The sequence below is a fragment of the Labrus mixtus genome, chromosome 3 (genome assembly GCF_963584025.1).
Source record: "Labrus mixtus chromosome 3, fLabMix1.1, whole genome shotgun sequence".
Classification (NCBI taxonomy): Eukaryota; Metazoa; Chordata; class Actinopteri; order Labriformes; family Labridae; genus Labrus; species Labrus mixtus.
In genome coordinates, this window is record NC_083614.1 from 5506528 (window position 1) to 5525390 (window position 18863).

Here is an 18863-nt window from a genome sequence, read left to right on the forward strand (position 1 = left end):
AGTATGGCATCTTTGTGAAATGTGCGTGTAAAGCTGAACGCAGCAAAAATAGTCCTCAGACTTTGATCAGAAGAAACAGAGACAGTCGGAGTTACAGCACTGAGCGCTCGCTGGCTGTGAGAAAAGATTCACAAGTCACAAGATAAACAGGTGAGCTCGATCCTTTGACTTTGCATTCTGTTCATAATGGATTTATTTTCTTTTGATGATGTCATTAAGAGGGAAAATGTTTGATTTTTGTGTACAGGTATTTTTAAACAGTTGCCAACAGGTACAAACTTTTTACCCAGTACTGTAGGATAGGATAATACTTCATTGATCCCCAGAGGGGAAATTCGGGCATTGCAGCAGCAAGACAGAGAAAGAAGTAATACAAAATACACAGGATAGATAAGATAAATACAGATAGAAACAACAATAGGATTTATATACAAAAGAATATAAATAGTTAAACAATACAGGACAATTATGAATTATGTGTAGTCGATGTCAAGTTAAAGTGACCAGTGATGATATAAAGTGACTTGTGTGATCAAAAAATGTAGGGTTATGTAAACAGCAGTAAAAGAGCAGTATGATATGAAGTGTGTTCTCTAGTACTGAACCTAAAAACTAGTACGAGTCAAACGTATCTTATCTAAAGGTAAATAGTAACTTTGCACTTTTGGGTAATTAATACTGAATATAAATCAACTTAGAATAGTAAACAGGCTTTTAAAGATGAAGCTGCTCAGCAGTAAAATATGCCAATACTCAAGTCTTGAGATTGTCTGGGTAGGAAATATTGTGTTGGAGCATCTCTTTCATTAAGATCTTTATTTTTGTTATTAAGATCGAGTGTTTTAAATCCAAATTTAAGGATTCTGGAAACACATTGGCTAAATTGACTGCGTATTCTGTGAAACCACAAACACTGATAATGTTATGGTCCAAACAAAAAAAAGAGTTTTAAAAATTTAAGATTGCATTTTTTTAAAGGATATCAGAATCAGAATCAAAATCAGATTTATTGTCCAGGTATGTTTACACACACATAAGGAATTTAACTTTGGTGAACTGTGCTCTCTTATGAACAGGTACAACATTAAATATCAACAAGAAACAGAATAAGAAAAGACTAATATTTACATGACTAAACATGAAACAGTGCAGTGGTGAATAGTGCAATAGTTCATAACCTCCATATCATACTGGTCTATCTTTACCTGTTTCGTTACCAGGGCAGTTGTTGAGTTCAAGTGTTTCCTTCGATTTATTGAGGGATACTTTCCTCTCCTTTGCACCTGTCTTGTGAAACTGAAGCTTTGGTACTTTTAGATACTGTCGTTATTAGAATAATGGAAATTTAAACAAGTGGTGTCAAAAAAAATCTCAAAAGAATGAATAACCTTATTTTGTACATTTGTAAAACTTTCATGAATCATGTCTTAAAAACAAAGATGGACCTTGTTTTATCTCCTGAATGAATAACTCCTGCTGTGTGTACCCTCAGGTGAGCTTGGGATGGCTGTGGCACAGGTGTTGCTTCTGGCTGCTGTGCTGCTCCGTTGCTCCTCAGCTGTACCTGCATGTCCACAGTCCTGCACCTGTCAGAGTCCTGATCTGCTGAACTGCTCCTCCTCGGGCCTCACTTTTGTGCCACAACACATCCCAGACTCTGTCACTGAGCTCGACCTGTCTGATAACCTCCTCGACTCTGTAACAATCAGCCGACGACAGGATCAGCTGAGGAATGTTTGGCTGGGGAACAATAGGATCACACGCCTGTCGCTCTGCCTCGAGAGGAGCCTGGGAGGCCGTTATGTCACAGGTAGACGTCTTCACCACTCATCAGGACCTTGGCAGAAGCGGAGGTGTGTGCCCTGGGCCCGCACCCTGCAGCTGTTATCTGTCGAGAGGAATCAGCTAGAGCAACTCCCAGAGGGTGAGTCAGTGTGATATGGTCAAACACTCATATATAAAACTCATCAACAGAGCAATAAACATTCCTGACGATCGCAATCCTCGTAATGAAACATACCAGACATACGGTCTCTGACATTAAATATCTTATCTAAATATATCGATCTATATATTCATTACATGAAATTAGACTTCCTGTCTGTGCCTCATAATCATCATTCATAGTTAATAAATCAAACGTGGACTTCACATTTTTTTAAACATTCAGATCATTTATTTCTGTGAAAGTAGCCAGAACAAACAATGAAGCATAACTTCATACAAACTCTACCCTTACCATCAAGTAAATACAAATATGTACATGTCACATAGATATAAATACACACTCTTAACTGTGCTGCTGCCTGTCCTGACCAGGACTCAAAAGTCTCTTTTTATTTGGTTTGTTGACTGTAATTCATAAGTACATGTTGAACTTTTCACATCTCTGCTGATCTTTAAAGCTCTACATGCAGACTTACACACTTATTAATCATTGATTAAAGTCCTCTATTCTCAGGTGTTTTCATGTAAGATCTGCTCAGTTAGAAGTTGTGCAAAGTTCCCCTCACATTAACTTGACGTCGTCATGTGCTCAAAGGATGATCAAGTAGTAGGTACACCAAGTATACAAATACAAATATTTATATCATGTTTGAAGACCTTGAAGGCTCCATCATTTAGGACTCTACTTTAGTGATTTGACTTTGGACTCTTTAGATATTTAGATGGTAATTACATCTTCAGCTTTACTCGAGCATCATTTTGAATTCAGAAAGGATTTTAACACTCTGTTACTTCTTCCACTGCTGTAGGTTCATTATTATATTATTGGATGGTTTGTGTTCATGCATGCAGTTCTTAAATGATGCAGTTAGTCAGGGAGGGAAGGCGGGTTTGATACATACAAATATGTTACTTTGCTTTGCAGGGCAGAGTTTTTAGGATATATCAATATAGTATCAGACCAGACGATGTAATTTATATCGATATCAGCCGTAACTGCATGTCGCCAGTTCGCCTATTTCTCCTCTCACTGTCCGTCGCTCTTCACCCTGCTTCACCTCTCTCCTTTTCTCAGAAAAAAAAAAACTTCTGTGTAACAAAAAACACAACTGAGTGTATTTTGTTGCACAGGAAAGAAAGATTTATTATTTATTTCATTTAATAAGCATTTTCATTTAATATTATACGTTTTAATTTCACAAAGGAGTAGTTTATTTTTCTCATTTTGATGTAATTATTGACATAATTTGTTAATTAAAGGGCCTGTTTGATATTTGGCCCATGTGGATTTAACTTAACACTGACTTTATTTTTGTTATTGCTAAACAGAAAAAAATATATATCATGTATCGCCATCTAGCTTAAAATGTTGAGGTATGACATTTGGCAGCTCTAGTTGGAATATGTCTCTGATTTTTTACTTCCGTTTTGAGACATTTTCATGCATGTTTGTAAAATCTTAATCCAAAGAGTAAGTAGTAACTATAGCTGCCTAAAAGATTAGCTTGAATTAGAAAACAATATTGTCTTAAGAAATGTTGCAGAATTCAAGTTTGAAGTAAGAAAAACATTTGCTGTTACTTTCATCACTATTTAAATCTCCTAAAAAATGTAATCACTCTAAAATATGAGTATTGACTACAGACCATAATAATGTAAAAAAATACAGTGTGTATATTATTGAGTGGTATCTTAGAATGAGTGACAGAGCACACCCAGTAAGTTCTAAGGCCACACAGTTATATAAATGTGCAACATCTGGGTGTGGACATGTGATATGTGAGGTATATGGAAGCAGACAGCGCCCATAGTTGCAATTTTTTTCAATGATATCTTAAGATCACAACTTTATCATCATGTTATCTCGACATAAAACTGCACGTGTTTCCTGCTTTTTCATCTTCTAGCCTTGCTCTTTAATACTTCCCACCTGTTTAGCTTTTTTTAACCGTCCTCGTTGTTGTTTTCTTCTTTTCTCCTGATTGTAAATTAAGTTAAGTACAAAGTCACTTAGCTGAATTTGAATGAGTCGTTGCATCATTTCCACTTTTGCTGCTTTACAACTTTCCTTCTTGTTAAAAAAAGAGGAAAGAAAGATAACAGATTTACTCTGTGTTGGTAATGTGCTTTTTCTCAAATTATCTCGAGGAAACTGATAACTCTAGATAAGGGAAGATAATCACAAGAAAATGACTTTTCTTCTCTCCAGACCTCTGTAAATAACATGAGAGCTTGACAGTGAGTATCTTGTCATCAGAAGATTTCAGTTTCAGGATCACTGTCATGACTGTGTGTGAGGATGAACAAATGAACAGCCTGTAGTAGATCTTAATTAAAGCACAGTCTAGTATGTAGATCTATAAAAGGTATTCTTTGAAAATACACTTTCAGGTTGAAGGTTGGTTTGTGTGATTCTTTAACAAAAATGTAAAATTGATCTTATAACTCATGGCGGTGTGCTAGCTGTTTGTTCTGTGTGAGCGCTGAGCAATATGAACGATATGAAGAAAATCAGCAACATGCGTTTACATTGTTCAATGTTTGAACAATGAACAATGTTCATATCATGTGAAATAAATAATTAGTGAAGTGGGATTTATTTTACATTTCTGGTGTTTTTTCTGTTCACACTAACCTGAAAGTTTAAAAGCTATCTGTCTTTTATCAAAAATAATTTCTACTAGCAGATGTGTTAATATTTTTCATGTGAAGGTTAGCCATCTAGCTAGCTCTCAACATAGTTGCCCACTTACCCCACCTTTAAATCAGCAGCTGAACTTGCCAAGACACGATCCGGCCAGGAAACAACCTTTTGTGTGAATGTGATAAGGGTGGATTTGATCTCATCTCAAGATTACAAAATAATTGCCTTGTGATCCTGAGTGAACAGCACTAAAAAACTGTAAAAAAAAAAAAAAAAAATGGCCGCTCATGTATAAAGGTTCAAACATGGGAAGTTTACGAAATAAGTACCCTGTATGAAATTAAGTTTAATTTTTGAATAAGTACAAAAGAGTTTGAAACTTGCTCTGTGTGTAAGTTAAGAAGACATTATGTTGCATGCATTGTCACTGGTTTAAGTTTTCTATGTATATAAGGCAGAGGCACTGCTTGTCAACAAGGAAGGAAGGCAACTGCTTTGAACCCCGGGCCAGCAGGGGGCCCCCAAACAGACCCTTTAAACTTTAAACCACAGCAGTGACTCAAAATATGAAGTTTGCAATGACAGTAAGAAACTTCCCTAAGGGGGCCCCATGTCACAGCACTCACTCTTGTTGTGTTGCTAAGCATTGCATGCATTATTCCTGTGAAAAACCAAAGGAAAACAAAGAGGAATTCTCCATCTGGGAGTGAAAACAGATAGTAAATATAATAGTTAATGACTAAATGCTGCCAGTGTAGCCTTAGCGACAGAGAGACAACTGAATAACATAACTTCAGCTCGCTTTACATTATAGTGTTTGTTCTTTGATGTTTAACTTTGGTTGATTTTGCTTGAAGAGCAGCCTAGTGTGTCTAGCTCAGCTGGACCAGTAGAGTGTGCACGACTGGGTCAGAGTTGAACACGTGCAGTGGCTAGCAGGCTGAAAGAACATGAATATGCTTTTAGTTACAATATTAACACTTCATAACCAGTCAACTTGGTCTTGGGCAATGTTACCTAATTCTTGCAATTTATTTGTTGGTGTGAGATTATTTATAACATAATTGTGATGAATGGTGGTTCAAGGGGCCCCCCTATGAGTTTTTGTCTAGGGCTCCAACATACTCTAGAAAGGCCACATGTGTCTCTACCACTGTTTTATTTTCTTTATCTCTACAAACACTTACATTTATGGCTTTTTGACCCCTTAAAATGGATCTTTGTCCTGCTTCAGGCGTCTCTGAGTTAAGAGTTTTTGCCTCTTAGCAAAAGAAAAAGTACAAGTGTCCAATATTTCACAAACAAAACAAAGATAAGTCTTGTGAAGATGACTGACTATCTTTCCCTCATGCCCTTATGGCCTCGTTTTTATGAGTTAGTGATAAATGTATCTGAGGTCTTAAGACTGCACACCTTTAATTACCTTATTAAGAAATATTCATGAGTGAGCCATGCAAATGCTTCTACCTTGAAGAAATATTTTTTACCAAATCCTTCAATACATTTTAAAGAATAAATCTTTGTACACCACTGTTAGTCCTTTTTTCTTTCTCATAGAAACAAACCATCTTATTGATATCCTTTATCTTTAGTACTTTGCTCCACTCAGAAATGATGAAACCTGTAAAGATAAGGACACTGTACACCCTCCAGCTAGTCACTGCTTTTATTGACATTCCAGTGGTTTATAGAAAGGTGTAAACATGCAGCACAACTTTTTAGGATTTCCTCTTGCTTCATATTATTTCTAAGATTTCCCTTCTGCTTCGTCGAACCTCTGCGTGATTTGAAGAAATGCTTTCACTGGGGTTCTTTAAAAGGCATGTGTGGACAGCCCACTTACTTAGTGAGAGCTGTGTTGACAGTCATACACTTCTTCTCCTGTTTGGTATTCAGCTCACAGAAGCCTCAGAGCCTCTCTAATGAAGCGCAGACCCACAGTGCCTCACTTCAGCCCAGCAGACTCAGGGAGATTGTCTCAGGCTAGTGAAAAAGGGGAGACAGCAGGGGAGACGGAGAACCACAGACAAGCTCTTAGCCCTTAATTAGTTATATTGGGGGATTACTGACAGTGAAAATAACCAGGAAGAATTTAGATTTATACGCTAGGGGAGGGTTTATTGAATTTTACATTTTACACTATTCACTATCTTGAAGTCTAGAGAGACAGAAAAAAAGAGTCTACATTACTGTATTTAATCTTAGCACTGTAAGCATGGCAGTGCTGCAAACAAATGCCTTTACAGCTAAACAAGAAAAAGTTTTCAGCTTGTAAATCACAGTAAAGAGGGTAAACAGGACTGACCACTTTTATTATCTTTAAAAACTTGTGACACACAATACATTCCTTTCTCTTGTTAGGAGCTACTCCATCACGGCTGTGACTGAGTGTTAATTACAGCTGTTTTTTCCCCCTTTCATCCAGGGCTGCAGAGCTGTGAATCCTTACAGGTTCTGCAGCTCTCCTTCAACAGAATCTCAACCCTGCGACCACAAGACTTCAGCAACCTTCAGCAGCTAAAAGAGCTCAACCTAAAACATAACCTCCTCACAAGTCTCCATCCACAGACGTTCGTGGGTTTATCCCAGCTCCAGGTAACACTGATTGTTCAAGACATGCACACAGTGTAATCAGACAATACACTTTGTGATGCCACATGTTGTTCATCAGGAAAGCAAAACAAAATCTGCAGACCAAGAAGCTCCCATTTGAAGGATTTATTAAGTTACACTTCAAGCCGACATGCTCTTCCTCACAGTTGTTGGCTCGTAACGTCATTTAATAAATTCTTGAAAACGGGAGCTTCTTGGTCTGAGGATTTTGTTTTGCATTCCTTACCTAGTCATGGTATTTGGATCCAGCACCTACTTTGAGATGTGCATGTCTTTTTTTGATTTTTCACATGTTGTTTTCTGTATTCTTAAATTAAACTTGCATGCATTTTAATTGAAAAACAGTGTTGGGTAACATTACTGTTAAAAGTAACATGTAACTCTGCAGCCTAATAACAGGAACAACAGACGAGATCACCTTTACGGTTCTTTATAATGCTAACAATCTGACAGGGAACTAAGCAGGGGCATACAGTATGAGGCACAGATATTTATCCAACACGAGCTTGTGAACTTACATTTCACCATTGTGTTGTTCTTGTCCCTATTGTACAAACAATCAACATGCCGGGAATATTTACACAAAGAAAATGCTGTCCTCTCTGCCATCTCGCTAGTTGAATAAGTTAGCTATGAATTCAAACTGACGCACCACAGGTACTACCTGCGCAGAAGTTAGAGAAAAACAGAGATGGTATGGGATTTTCTTTTTGTGGCAAAAAATAGTTATTAGGGATAACTAATAACAAAAAAGTAATCCAAGCACTCTGACGGATTACTTTGTAACATGTTACCCCCAATGTTATTGGAAAATATTCAGATTAAAGGCTTTATATGTGATTTTTTGATCCAGCAGATGTCGCTTTGAGCACCAGCATGAAACCAAAACAACTCGCGCTGCATTGTTGTGTTAGCATGCTAATGCTAGTGATCTTTATTATGCTGGTATCTTCACACTGCATGTAAATTTACCTGAAATGAGCGTGATCTAGAAACACAGTTAAGCAGTGAGTACAGTATGTTATTCTTCTTTTCTCTAGTCCCTCAATTAAACAACTTTTATACTCGAGGGGAGGAGTCAGCCGGCCGTCCTGTCGATGTAAACAAAGTGAAGATAGGACTCTGAAAAATCTGAAAACATCACAGACAGTGGGACTCGGGTGTTACACTCATTGTAGACAGTCATGACTCACAGAGTTATTTTCAGAGGATATACTTGATTTATATTATATTTAAGTGTGAACAATCACATATTAAGCCTTTAAAGCATTATCAATTCATTTACATGTCCAACATCTGTTTTATGTCGACATTGTTTTCCCCCTCAAAGGTCCTTGATCTGAGCTTCAACATGTTGACTAGCCTTCATCCGTCGATGTACCTTTCTCTGCACAACATTGGTGCACATGTAAAGCTGGCTGGGAACAAGTGGAAGTGTGATTGCAGTATGCGCAGTTTAAGAAGGTGGATGGGCTATGATAGCAGCAGAGGCCTGCATGCTTGGAACGTGGTGTGCGCTTCCCCCTCCATACTCTCAGGAAGGGATCTGCTACATTTGGAGGAAGATGATCTGAACTGTTTTACAACTGAGAACAGACCAGAGAGCCATCAATCTGTGAAAGTCTTCAGTGGTTCTGAGATATTACTCTCTTGCTCCGCACAAGGTAACAGTCAACAAGCAAAAAATATTTCACACATACTGCATATAACACTTCATGCATTACTGTATCACTCTGAATGCATGCTAATGGTTTCTGTCCCGTAGATTCAATGGGATGGATGCCCAGTGGTCAAGCATCTGTGAACCAACCTGAGGCTGGTCTTCCCATCAAGGACCTCACAGAAAGGGATACAGGACTATATGTGTGTGTTTCTGAAGAACAGGACGATGTGTCTGTTTTTAACCTCCAAATCAGCAAAGTAGGAGATGCACAGAGAAAAGCTCGAAGTGTGCCTGGAAGCAGTGGTCAAACAATCTCACAAGGCATTCCAGAGAGAAAAGACAATGAGAGGAATCAGAGAGCGACCTCGTCTGAATTGGCTCTGGCTGTGTGTTTATCTATTTTATTCACATTTCTGGTTGCCTTTATCCTCGGGGTCCTAGCAAGACCTTGTATCGATGTTCTTTGGAAAAGGTTCTGCAAAAAGAAAAGCTCCACGGCCACTGTCTCAACTGTAGAACAAAGCCAATATGACAATGATGCCTTCTGCGATTTAGAGGAACAAGAGGTGAGAGGAGCTCACAGGGAAAGGAGAGTCACATTCAGCACTGTAGACTTCAAAGAAGACAGCAATGTGCAGTATTATGATACTGTAGCCAATGATGATCAGGAGAGCATTAATGATGATGGGTTTTTATATGAAGTAGTTGGCGATATGAAAGATGGAGCTCGTGATTCAGAAAGTGAAAACAGCTCTCAACAGAGTCCAGAGGATAACCAGAGAGACAGCAGAAATCTGTCAGGCACTACTCATGCAGGGGTCACAATCACCGAGAGGAGGCACTCGTCTTCCTCGGATTCTTCACTATCTGAAAGAGAACATAATGAAAAACAAATGACCAGACAAGACCAAACCAGACCCAAGTCTCCACAGCTGGTAGAGGACTCTGTCCAGCAGAGAGCTAACATGTCGTCAGCTGGAGGGGTGTCACACGTCTCCATTAAGACATTGACAAATGAAGAAACTGGATTTTCTTCTGAGCCTTTTGCAGGTTGGTCACTACACACAAATCAGACAAACAGAACAGACCCTGATATGTGGCAGGGAAATGAAGAACAATTTGAATTTAGCGATTCTGCTCGAAGCACCTCTTCAAGGTCCAACAGTGTGCTTGGTTCTTTTAATGATTCAAAACTAACTGTCACACCCACTTTGGGTATACAGAAGAGGGGTGATACATCAAGCTCAAGCTCATATTTAAGTGAGGATGAAACAACACATTACACTGTAAACTCAGACCAAGAGGAGGATGTCACTACTGCTTGCCTCAAACAGAATACTACTTTGGAACAGCATATCCATGTTATAGATGCAAACAGGCCCTCAGTGGGAATTAATCATAGTCAGCCTGGTTTAAGGAAAGCACACTCCTTTTCCTCTTCTTCAAGTGAAAGTGAAGGGGAGGACCCATGCTGGCCTTCTCTAGATCTCAAGCATATCCCTAAGATCAAGAGGCACCTAGATATCAAAGCACCAACTCTAGCCTCTGATTCATCTTCCAGTAGTGACAGTGAGGATGAATCAACAAACCACATCAAGAAACAAGTGCAACAACAGACAGAGATGGCAAAGTATCCTATAACAATAACACAAACTGTGATTCATGGCCAAGGAACACAGTGGCCCATCAAAACACCATCACCAGCTTCTGATTCTTCATCTAGTAGTGACAGTGAGGATGACACAACAAAATACATTGAGAGGCCTGGGAAAGTGGACCTTCCAGAACTTGGAATTCAGAAACCTCAAACAGATAGTCATGTTCCAGACGCAGGCTGGCCTTCTCTAGATCTCAAGCATATCCCTAAGATCAAGAGGCGTCTAGATATCAAAGCACCATCACCAGCCTCTGGTTCATCCTCCAGTAGTGACAGTGAGGATGAATCAACAAGCCACATCAAGAAACAAGTGCAACAACAGACAGAGATGGCAAAGTATCCTATAACTATAACACAAACTGTGATTCATGGCCAAGGAACACAGTGGCCCATCAAAACACCACCACCAGCTTCTGATTCTTCATCTAGTAGTGACAGTGAGGATGACACAACAAAATACATTGAGAGGCCTGGGAAAGTGGACCTTCCAGAACTTGGAATTCAGAAACCTCAAACAGATAGTCATGTTCCAGACGCAGGCTGGCCTTCTCTAGATCTCAAGCATATCCCTAAGATCAAGAGGCGTCTAGATATCAAAGCACCATCACCAGCCTCTGGTTCATCCTCCAGTAGTGACAGTGAGGATGAATCAACAAGCCACATCAAGAAACAAGTGCAACAGCAGACAGAGATGGAGAGGGTTCCAATAATGACATCTCAAAATGTAAGTCAGGACCAAGGAACACGGTGGCCTGTCAAAACAACATCACCAGCTTCTGATTCTTCATCTAGCAGTGACAGTGAGGATGATAAAGCAATCTATAGAGAGAGGCCTGGGAAAGTGGTCATTTCTGACCTTGGAATTCAGAAACCTCAAACAGAAAGTCATGTTCCAGACACAAGCTGGCCTTCCCTAGATCTCGGGCATATTCCCAAGATCAAGAGACGTCTAGATATCAAAGTACCATCACCAGCCTCTTCCAGTAGCAACAGTGAGGATGAATCAACAAACCACATCAAGAAACAAGTGCAACAACAGACAGAGATTGCAAGGGTTCCAATAACTACATCTCAAAATTTAAGCCATGGCCAAGGAACAAAGTGGCCCATCAAAGCACCATCACCAGCTTCTGATTCTTCATCTAGCAGTGACAGTGAGGATGAATCTACCAAACACATAAAGAAACAGGAGCAGCCGACCAACATGCCAAAGCCTCCATTAAAAGGATCTCAAACTGTTCCTCTTGACCCACAAACGCAGTGGCCTCTCCTTGACCTTCAGCAGACCACACACATCAAGAGACGTCTAGATTTCAAAGCAAAATCTGCTGCCTCTGATACCTCTTCTAGTAGTGACAGTGAGGATGACACAACAAAATACATTGAGAGGCCTGGGAAAGTGGACCTTCCAGAACTTGGAATTCAGAAACCCCAGACAGATAGTCATGTTCCAGACAAACTCTGGCCTTCTCTAGATCTCGGGCATATTCCCAAGATCAAGAGGTGTCTAGATATCAAAGCACCATCACCAGCCTCTGATTCATCTTCCAGTAGTGACAGTGAGGATGAATCAACCAACCACATCAAGAAACAAGTGCAACAGCAGACAGATATTACAAGGGTTCCAATTACTACATCTCAAAATATAAGCCATGGCCAAGGAACACAGTGGCCCATCAAAGCACCATCACCAGCTTCTGATTCTTCATCTAGTAGTGACTGTGAGGATGACAAAACAAAATACATTGAGAGGCCTGGGAAAGTGGACCTTCCAGAACTTGCAATTCAGAAAACTCAAACAGATAGTCATGTTCCAGGCGCAGGCTGGCCTTCTCTAGATCTCAAGCATATCCCTAAGATCAAGAGGCGTCTAGATATCAAAGCACAAACACCAGCTTCTGATTCATCTTCCAGTAGTGACAGTGAGGATGAATCAACAAACCACATCAAGAAACAAGTGCAACAACAGACAGAAATTGCAAGGGTTCCAATAACTACATCTCAAAATTTAAGCCATGGCCAAGGAACACAGTGGCCCATCAAAGCACCATCACCAGCTTCTGATTCTTCATCTAGCAGTGACAGTGAGGATGAATCTACCAAACACATAAAGAAACAGGAGCAGAAGACCAACATGGCAAAGCTTCCATTAAAAGGATCTCAAACTGTTCCTCTTGATCCACAAACACAGTGGCCCCTCCTTGATCTTGAGCATACCACACACATCAAGAGACGTCTAGATTTCCAAGCAAAATCTGCTGCCTCTGATACTTCTTCTAGTAGTGACAGTGAGGATGACAAAACAAAATACATTGAGAGGCCTGGGAATGTGGATATTCCAGAACTTGGAATTCAGAAACCTCAAACAGATAGTCATGTTCCAGACGCAGGCTGGCCTTCTCTAGATCTCAAGCATATCCCTAAGATCAAGAGGCGTCTAGATATCAAAGCACCATCACCAGCCTCTGGTTCATCCTCCAGTAGTGACAGTGAGGATGAATCAACAAACAGCATCAAGAAACAAGTGCAACAGCAGACAGAGATGGAGAGGGTTCCAATAATGATATCTCAAAATGTAAGTCAGGACCAAGGAACACGGTGGCCTGTCAAAACACCATCACCAGCTTCTCATTCTTCATCTAGCAGTGACAGTGAGGATGATAAAGCAATCAATAGAGAGAGGCCTGGGAAAGTGGTAATTTCTGACCTTGGAATTCAGAAAACTCCAACAGATAGTCATGTTCCAGACACAAGCTGGCCTTCCCTAGATCTCAGGCATATCCCTAAAATCAAGAGGCGTCTAGATATCAAAGCACCATCACCAGCTTCTGGTACTTCTTCTAGTAGTGACAGTGAGGATGATAAAGCAATCAATAGAGAGAGGCCTGGGAAAGTGGTCATTTCTGACCTTGGAATTCAGAAAACGCCAACAGATAGTCATGTTCCAGACACAAGCTGGCCTTCCCTAGATCTCAGGCATATCCCTAAAATCAAGAGGCGTCTAGATATCAAAGCACAAACACCAGCTTCTGGTTCATCCTCCAGTAGTGACAGTGAAAATGAATCAACAAACCACACCAGGAAACAAGTTCAACAACAGACAGAAATGGCAAGGGTTCCGATAACAAATTCTCAAAATGTAAGTCAGGACCAAGGAACACGGTGGCCTGTCAAAGCACAATCACCAGCTACTGATTCTTCATCTAGCAGTGACAGTGAGGATGAATCTACCAAACATTTAAAGAAACAGGTGAAACTGACAGACAGAGGAAGGATTCCAATTAAAGAATCTCAAAGTCATGATCCACAAACGCAGTGGCCTCTCCTCGACCTTCAGCAGACGACACGCCTTAAGAGGCGCCTGGATTTCAAAGCAAAATCTGCTGACTCTGATACTTCTACTAAGATAAGCAAATCCCAAACAGTAGAACCCAATCCAATTCTAAGATGGCCAGAATTGGGTCCAAGTGCCCACCATGTAACGAGTGGCATAGATCAACCTGAGTCGTCTTCAAGTAGCGATGAAAGTGAAGTAGAGACTACTGGCCTACATGTGACAGAGGTTGGGGTTACAAGTCATCAAACAGGGACAAAACTGCCTGATCTGAATATGAGTGTCCCCCTCTTCAAGCCTCATTTGAATGTCAAAGCACCATCTCAACCAGAAGACTCCAGCTCTTCCAGCAGTGACAATGAAAGACATGATATAGCGAAAGGTCATGTCAGGATCACAAATTCTGAGCAGCAGACAAAGTTACCCAAGATAGGTCTGGGCGTCCCCTACATGAGCAGACGTCTGGATATCAAAGCTCCATCGCCACAGCCTGATCCAGTTCTTACACCTGTGTCTCCAAGCTCTCGAAAATCTGAATCAAACTCTTCCACAAGTGAAAGTGAGGATGAGAACAGTGAACTCGCTAAACTAGGATTGGGAGCAACTGCAATATCCAAGACCACAGAAAATGATTTAACTGAATCTCCCCGGTCCCCAGTGGTTCAAATTCCTCTCAGTCCAAACGTAGACCATGATATCAAATTAGAAAAGTACAAAGTTATAACTGAAAAAACAAGTGAAAACATCAACACATTGCCAGTAATTAACCCAGAACTTGAGTCACGGTGGGCCACAATGAGTCTTGGTGTCTCCCGCTTTAGAAAGCGTCTTGAAATCACATCACGAGCACCAGGACCATCAAAGATGCCTTCATCACCCGAACCTGTCTCCCCCGCTTCATCCTCCAGCAGTGAAAGTGGGGATGAGGGTCAACGCGGCAGAATACGGCAAAAGAGAAGAGGAATTGGAATGCAAGGAAAAATAAATGCAGAATCATCTTCAAAAGCTGAAATTACACCAGTGACTGTTTCTCTCAGTTTGAAGAGTCAAGATAAAAGCTCCGGCACGGCAAAGTTTAAAGAGAGAGGGGAAAGACCATCACAAAGCCAGACATCCTCAAGCAGCGATAGTGAGAATGAGATGGTAGACCACAGCGTACCCGACCTGAGCCTTGGTGTCCCACGTGTGAAGAGGCGTCTGAATGTAAAGACAACCTTTCCAGAGCCAAGGAATTCACTGTCTTCCAGCAGCAATGCTGAGGTGACAGGATACACTGCGACACAAAGCAGACAAGTATTCAATATGCCTCAATATAGAGATACTGACACTCTGATCACTTACAAGCGTTCCATATTCCAAGCCACATCACCATCAAGTAGTCTGCCCCCCTTTAGTGGCCAAACTATGTATGATGATACAAAACAAAGATATCCTGAAAATGCACAAAAAGTTCCATCTTACAGTGTCGGAGACAGAAGTACACCTGTTGCTTCAAAGAGATCTCTCAGTAGGAGCATTGATGGTTTATTACATAAGATGGTTGGGAACTCCAAACGCACAACAGAACTGCCACCAGAGTTGAGGTGGACTGGTGTCGGCCGTCATATGCCTGACCTTTCCATCTCCAGTACATTAAGACGTCAGGATGTAGGCTTTTCATCTCCACCTGCAGAGCCAAAACTTCCCCCACCTGACTCCTCCAGCAGTGAAAGTGATGATGAAATTAAACAAGACAGGGGAAAACCAGATATTACAGAACATAAAAACTCATCATTTAGCGCTGGCACTGTTTCCTCTGCTTCCACTAGAACCTTTGACACTGTCGACAACTCATCTATCAGCACAAATGAGATTTTGTGGGGTGTATCTGAGGACAGAAGGCAAAGGAAAGGCCTCAGTGCACTGAAAGCCATTTCTTCAGAGAGACAAAAGTGGGACATAGGACAGGGAAATGTGGAAAACAGTGCTTCATCTCTATTTGATGACTATGATCCAAACACTGAAAACAGTTTTCACCATCGTAGGACTGAGGAGTACATCAAGCCCCTGTCCACACAACCACAAACACAAGTACATCTTTCATCCACTTCAGTAGATGACAGAGGAGCTACAGATTTGTTGTACGAGGTCCCCAGCTACAGGAGGCATGGAATTAGAAATAATGAACCACCACAGGAGACTCCACCTCCAGTTCCAGCGACACCACCACCATCAGATGAAGCATTAGGGCTTACATGGATGTCACGACCGAACAGCTGGAGAGAGCGGTCAGATGGAACCAGATACTATTTGCCACAGAGCAGAAACACAGGGGCAGCTGACTCCTCTTCACTTGCATCCCAAAACCTGGAAGTCCATTTGGACTTTTCGAACAATCCCATTACTAAAGTCTGATAAAGAGGTTACGTCATCCTATACTCTGACAATACAAGCACATGAGCAACAGTTTTTAATTTGGCCAGTCAACTACAGAAATGTAGTGAATTGTTTTTTATTTCATAAATATAAAGCTTTAAATTGGATGTAAATGTTTGTAATTTATTGTAGGGCACTAGAGGGCCCGTGTTTACCTTTTAAGATTTGCCTTATTTTTGTAAATTACTTTAAACATCACTCATCACAAAGATGAATAATCAATACTGTCATCTTCAGTCATACAATGTCAACTAGAGAAGGCAATTTCTGAAGAAACTGTGCTGTGAATGCTGCATGCTGAAAAAGATGGTGTTGTACTGCCAATGCAGTCTGAAAAACTGGACAAATCTATGAAATAATCTGAATAATCTAGGAAAGATGGTGAATATATTATGAAAAGGTGACATTTTACTTGTAATGCTGCATAATGAAAAATGTTATTACTATAAGTAGTGTAATAAAGATGTTGAACATATTATTAATAGACTAATGTTTCTATTTCTTTGTGTAAAAAAAAAGGTTTTATTTGTAGCAAGAAGTAAATATACTTACGCATTAATTAGGCACTTCATGTTTTTTTGTTATTGTAACTCATTCAACTTTAAGCCCACATATAAGCCAGTAAGTTAATAAACCCTTTTATTTATGTATATAGACATAGGTTATAGTGAAAACAGACATATAGACACTAACACAGTTTACATACATATATACAGTTGGGACAAGGTTGTTCATCCTCCTGCATTGTAGTGGGAGAATACTAAAACATTCATCTCTACACAGTATTTGGTAAACAATCCGCGACTACTTCGATCTCGGATGTTATGCTGATGGTTGAGGCTTTGTAATGAAAAATAGAGGCTTTAATAGTCACAGCTGCTGTGGATTTTAATGGCATGAAAGCTTGTGTTTTATTTTCAGAACAAATTCCAAAAAGTATTGTATGTGTGTCATGACAGTGTGTTGAAGTTGCAAAACAAAATGATGTACTTCTAATAAATAAAACAAGAGTCTGTATTCTGGCTTCAGCGTTACAGTTTGTGTAAATGGTGAAAATGCAGGAGGGAACTCCCGTTCCACCGTGAGGTTACAGGCGTGTTCCAGGTCTTAATAAACACAATCATGTTGCTCCTCAGAATTAAGATAACATGACTGTGGATATCAAATTAAACACAAAACACTTGCACAATTTTCTGTACAAAAACAAAAAACACATTTGAAAAATGTTTTCAAAAAATCTCATCCATTCACAAAAGGGCTCTGTTGGAGCGTGCATGCAAATATTAAATCTGACAATTCAGCATCACACCACAGCCAAAGACAAAAATGTATACATGTGTTACAAGAACATTATACTAGGCGAAAAGATCAGCATAGCATCTTCATACAGCTCCAAACTGTCAGTGTCCAATGATTGGTTTAGATCCTATGGGTGGTACAACGCAACGCTTTCAGCAAACCTACCGTTCTACTCAAGCTTCAAGGACCTCGTCCTGAGAGGGTCACTGGTCTTCAAATGTAGTTATTTAACACTGTCAGTGTTGGGAGAGATGCTACAATAAGAGACCTGAAACTAACCGTGGACTAAAGACAAAACAGATGCCACATATCGAGACAAAATGGACACCAGCTAGTTCTATGTCAACTTATAACACAGCCCAAACAGTCTGAATTCATCCTGAAATATTCCCTGACCACTCAGTGTGTCTGTGTGCATGAATGTGTGTGTGTGTGTGTGTGTAAAAGATTGTGTTCTCACACATGTATTTACATTTGGGTTTGTTGGTGTGTGTGTGTGTGTGTGTGTGGGACACACAAAGTGACTTCCATGTTTTGAGGCACAGTAATACTCTTACCTACACAACGTAGAGACATTAACTGGTCACCAGACCAATCAATGCTGATCAGAGCACTAGGGGCTCTCCGCTGTACTGTAATAAGAGTTATTAAGCAGCAATGCAGATTTGTTTGGTGTTATGAGGTCTGAGGCCTTCGTAGGGGGGTTAGCAAACTGTTAGCATTAGCTAGAGCCAAAAACAGCAGGAGGGAACAGAAACTGGAGGGAAAAGAATCACTGGCACAAATCAAAAGAAGTAAACAGCACAGGCATCAGAAACCTGCATCCGACCGTTTGACACAGTGTGCTTCTTGAAGAACTCCTAACTCAAAATATGACAAACGTTAAGTGCCATCTGTCCAGAAAAGCTCAAGTTTAAGTTCATTGCACAGGTAATATCATCTCTCAATGTGCCCCAGGTCAAAGTGACCCTGTTTTAAGACTCAGACACAAAGCATGAATGGTCACTTCTGTTGGTTTCTCTGTGCTGAAGATAAGGACCGAAGAGTGGATCTCCTTCACAATACCATCCTGCTCCTTTCATCCATGTATGACACCATGTTATCCTAACACAGACAGCAATATGACATGTCACAGTGAGGAAGAGCAATGCCGCCTGGGATTGCTGCAAGCTTGCCCACTATGCAACTTCAGTAGGGGACATTACTCCACAATGGCAGCCCTCCGCCTGCACAATCTGGGCAGCATGCACTCAGGCTGCAAACCTGGTGCAGCTCCCCCCCCCCCCCCCAC

General features: G+C 40.5%; 1 protein-coding gene and 1 long non-coding RNA gene across 4 annotated transcripts; one reads left to right on the forward strand and one right to left on the reverse strand.

Annotated features, from left to right (window-relative positions):
- The first annotated feature begins 21 nt into the window (after positions 1-21).
- On the forward strand, positions 22-17290 carry LOC132955953 (carboxypeptidase N subunit 2). 3 transcript variants are annotated; one of them, XM_061029062.1, is made up of 5 exons: positions 44-150; positions 1493-1924; positions 7017-7186; positions 8535-8868; positions 8970-17290. In XM_061029062.1, exons 2-5 carry the CDS (start codon positions 1504-1506, stop codon positions 16250-16252), a joined length of 8208 nt encoding a protein of 2735 aa, XP_060885045.1. In that variant the 5' UTR covers positions 44-150; positions 1493-1503; the 3' UTR covers positions 16253-17290. The 3 variants fall into 3 exon arrangements, with proteins under 3 accessions (XP_060885053.1, XP_060885060.1, XP_060885045.1); XM_061029070.1 differs by having other exon boundaries at positions 22-150; positions 8535-9108; XM_061029077.1 differs by lacking the exons at positions 8535-8868; positions 8970-17290 and having other exon boundaries at positions 36-150; positions 7017-7538.
- Positions 16896-18860, reverse strand: LOC132955993 (uncharacterized). The gene is made up of 2 exons (XR_009665966.1): positions 17461-18860; positions 16896-17404 (listed from the first exon to the last, which is right to left on the reverse strand). It is a non-coding gene; the product is annotated as an uncharacterized LOC132955993 (long non-coding RNA).
- Positions 18861-18863: the final 3 nt, after the last annotated feature.

What these genes read in the sequence shown, in the direction of transcription:
- LOC132955953 (XM_061029062.1), top strand. Translation starts at nt 1,504, where the DNA reads ATGGCTGTGGCACAGGTGTTGCTTCTGGCTGCTGTGCTGCTCCGTTGC. An exon ending in TGGGTTTATCCCAGCTCCAG is followed by an intron (nt 7,187 to 8,534) that starts GTAACACTGATT and finishes TCCCCCTCAAAG; the next exon opens with GTCCTTGATCTGAGCTTCAA. An exon ending in ACTCTCTTGCTCCGCACAAG is followed by an intron (nt 8,869 to 8,969) that starts GTAACAGTCAAC and finishes TCTGTCCCGTAG; the next exon opens with ATTCAATGGGATGGATGCCC.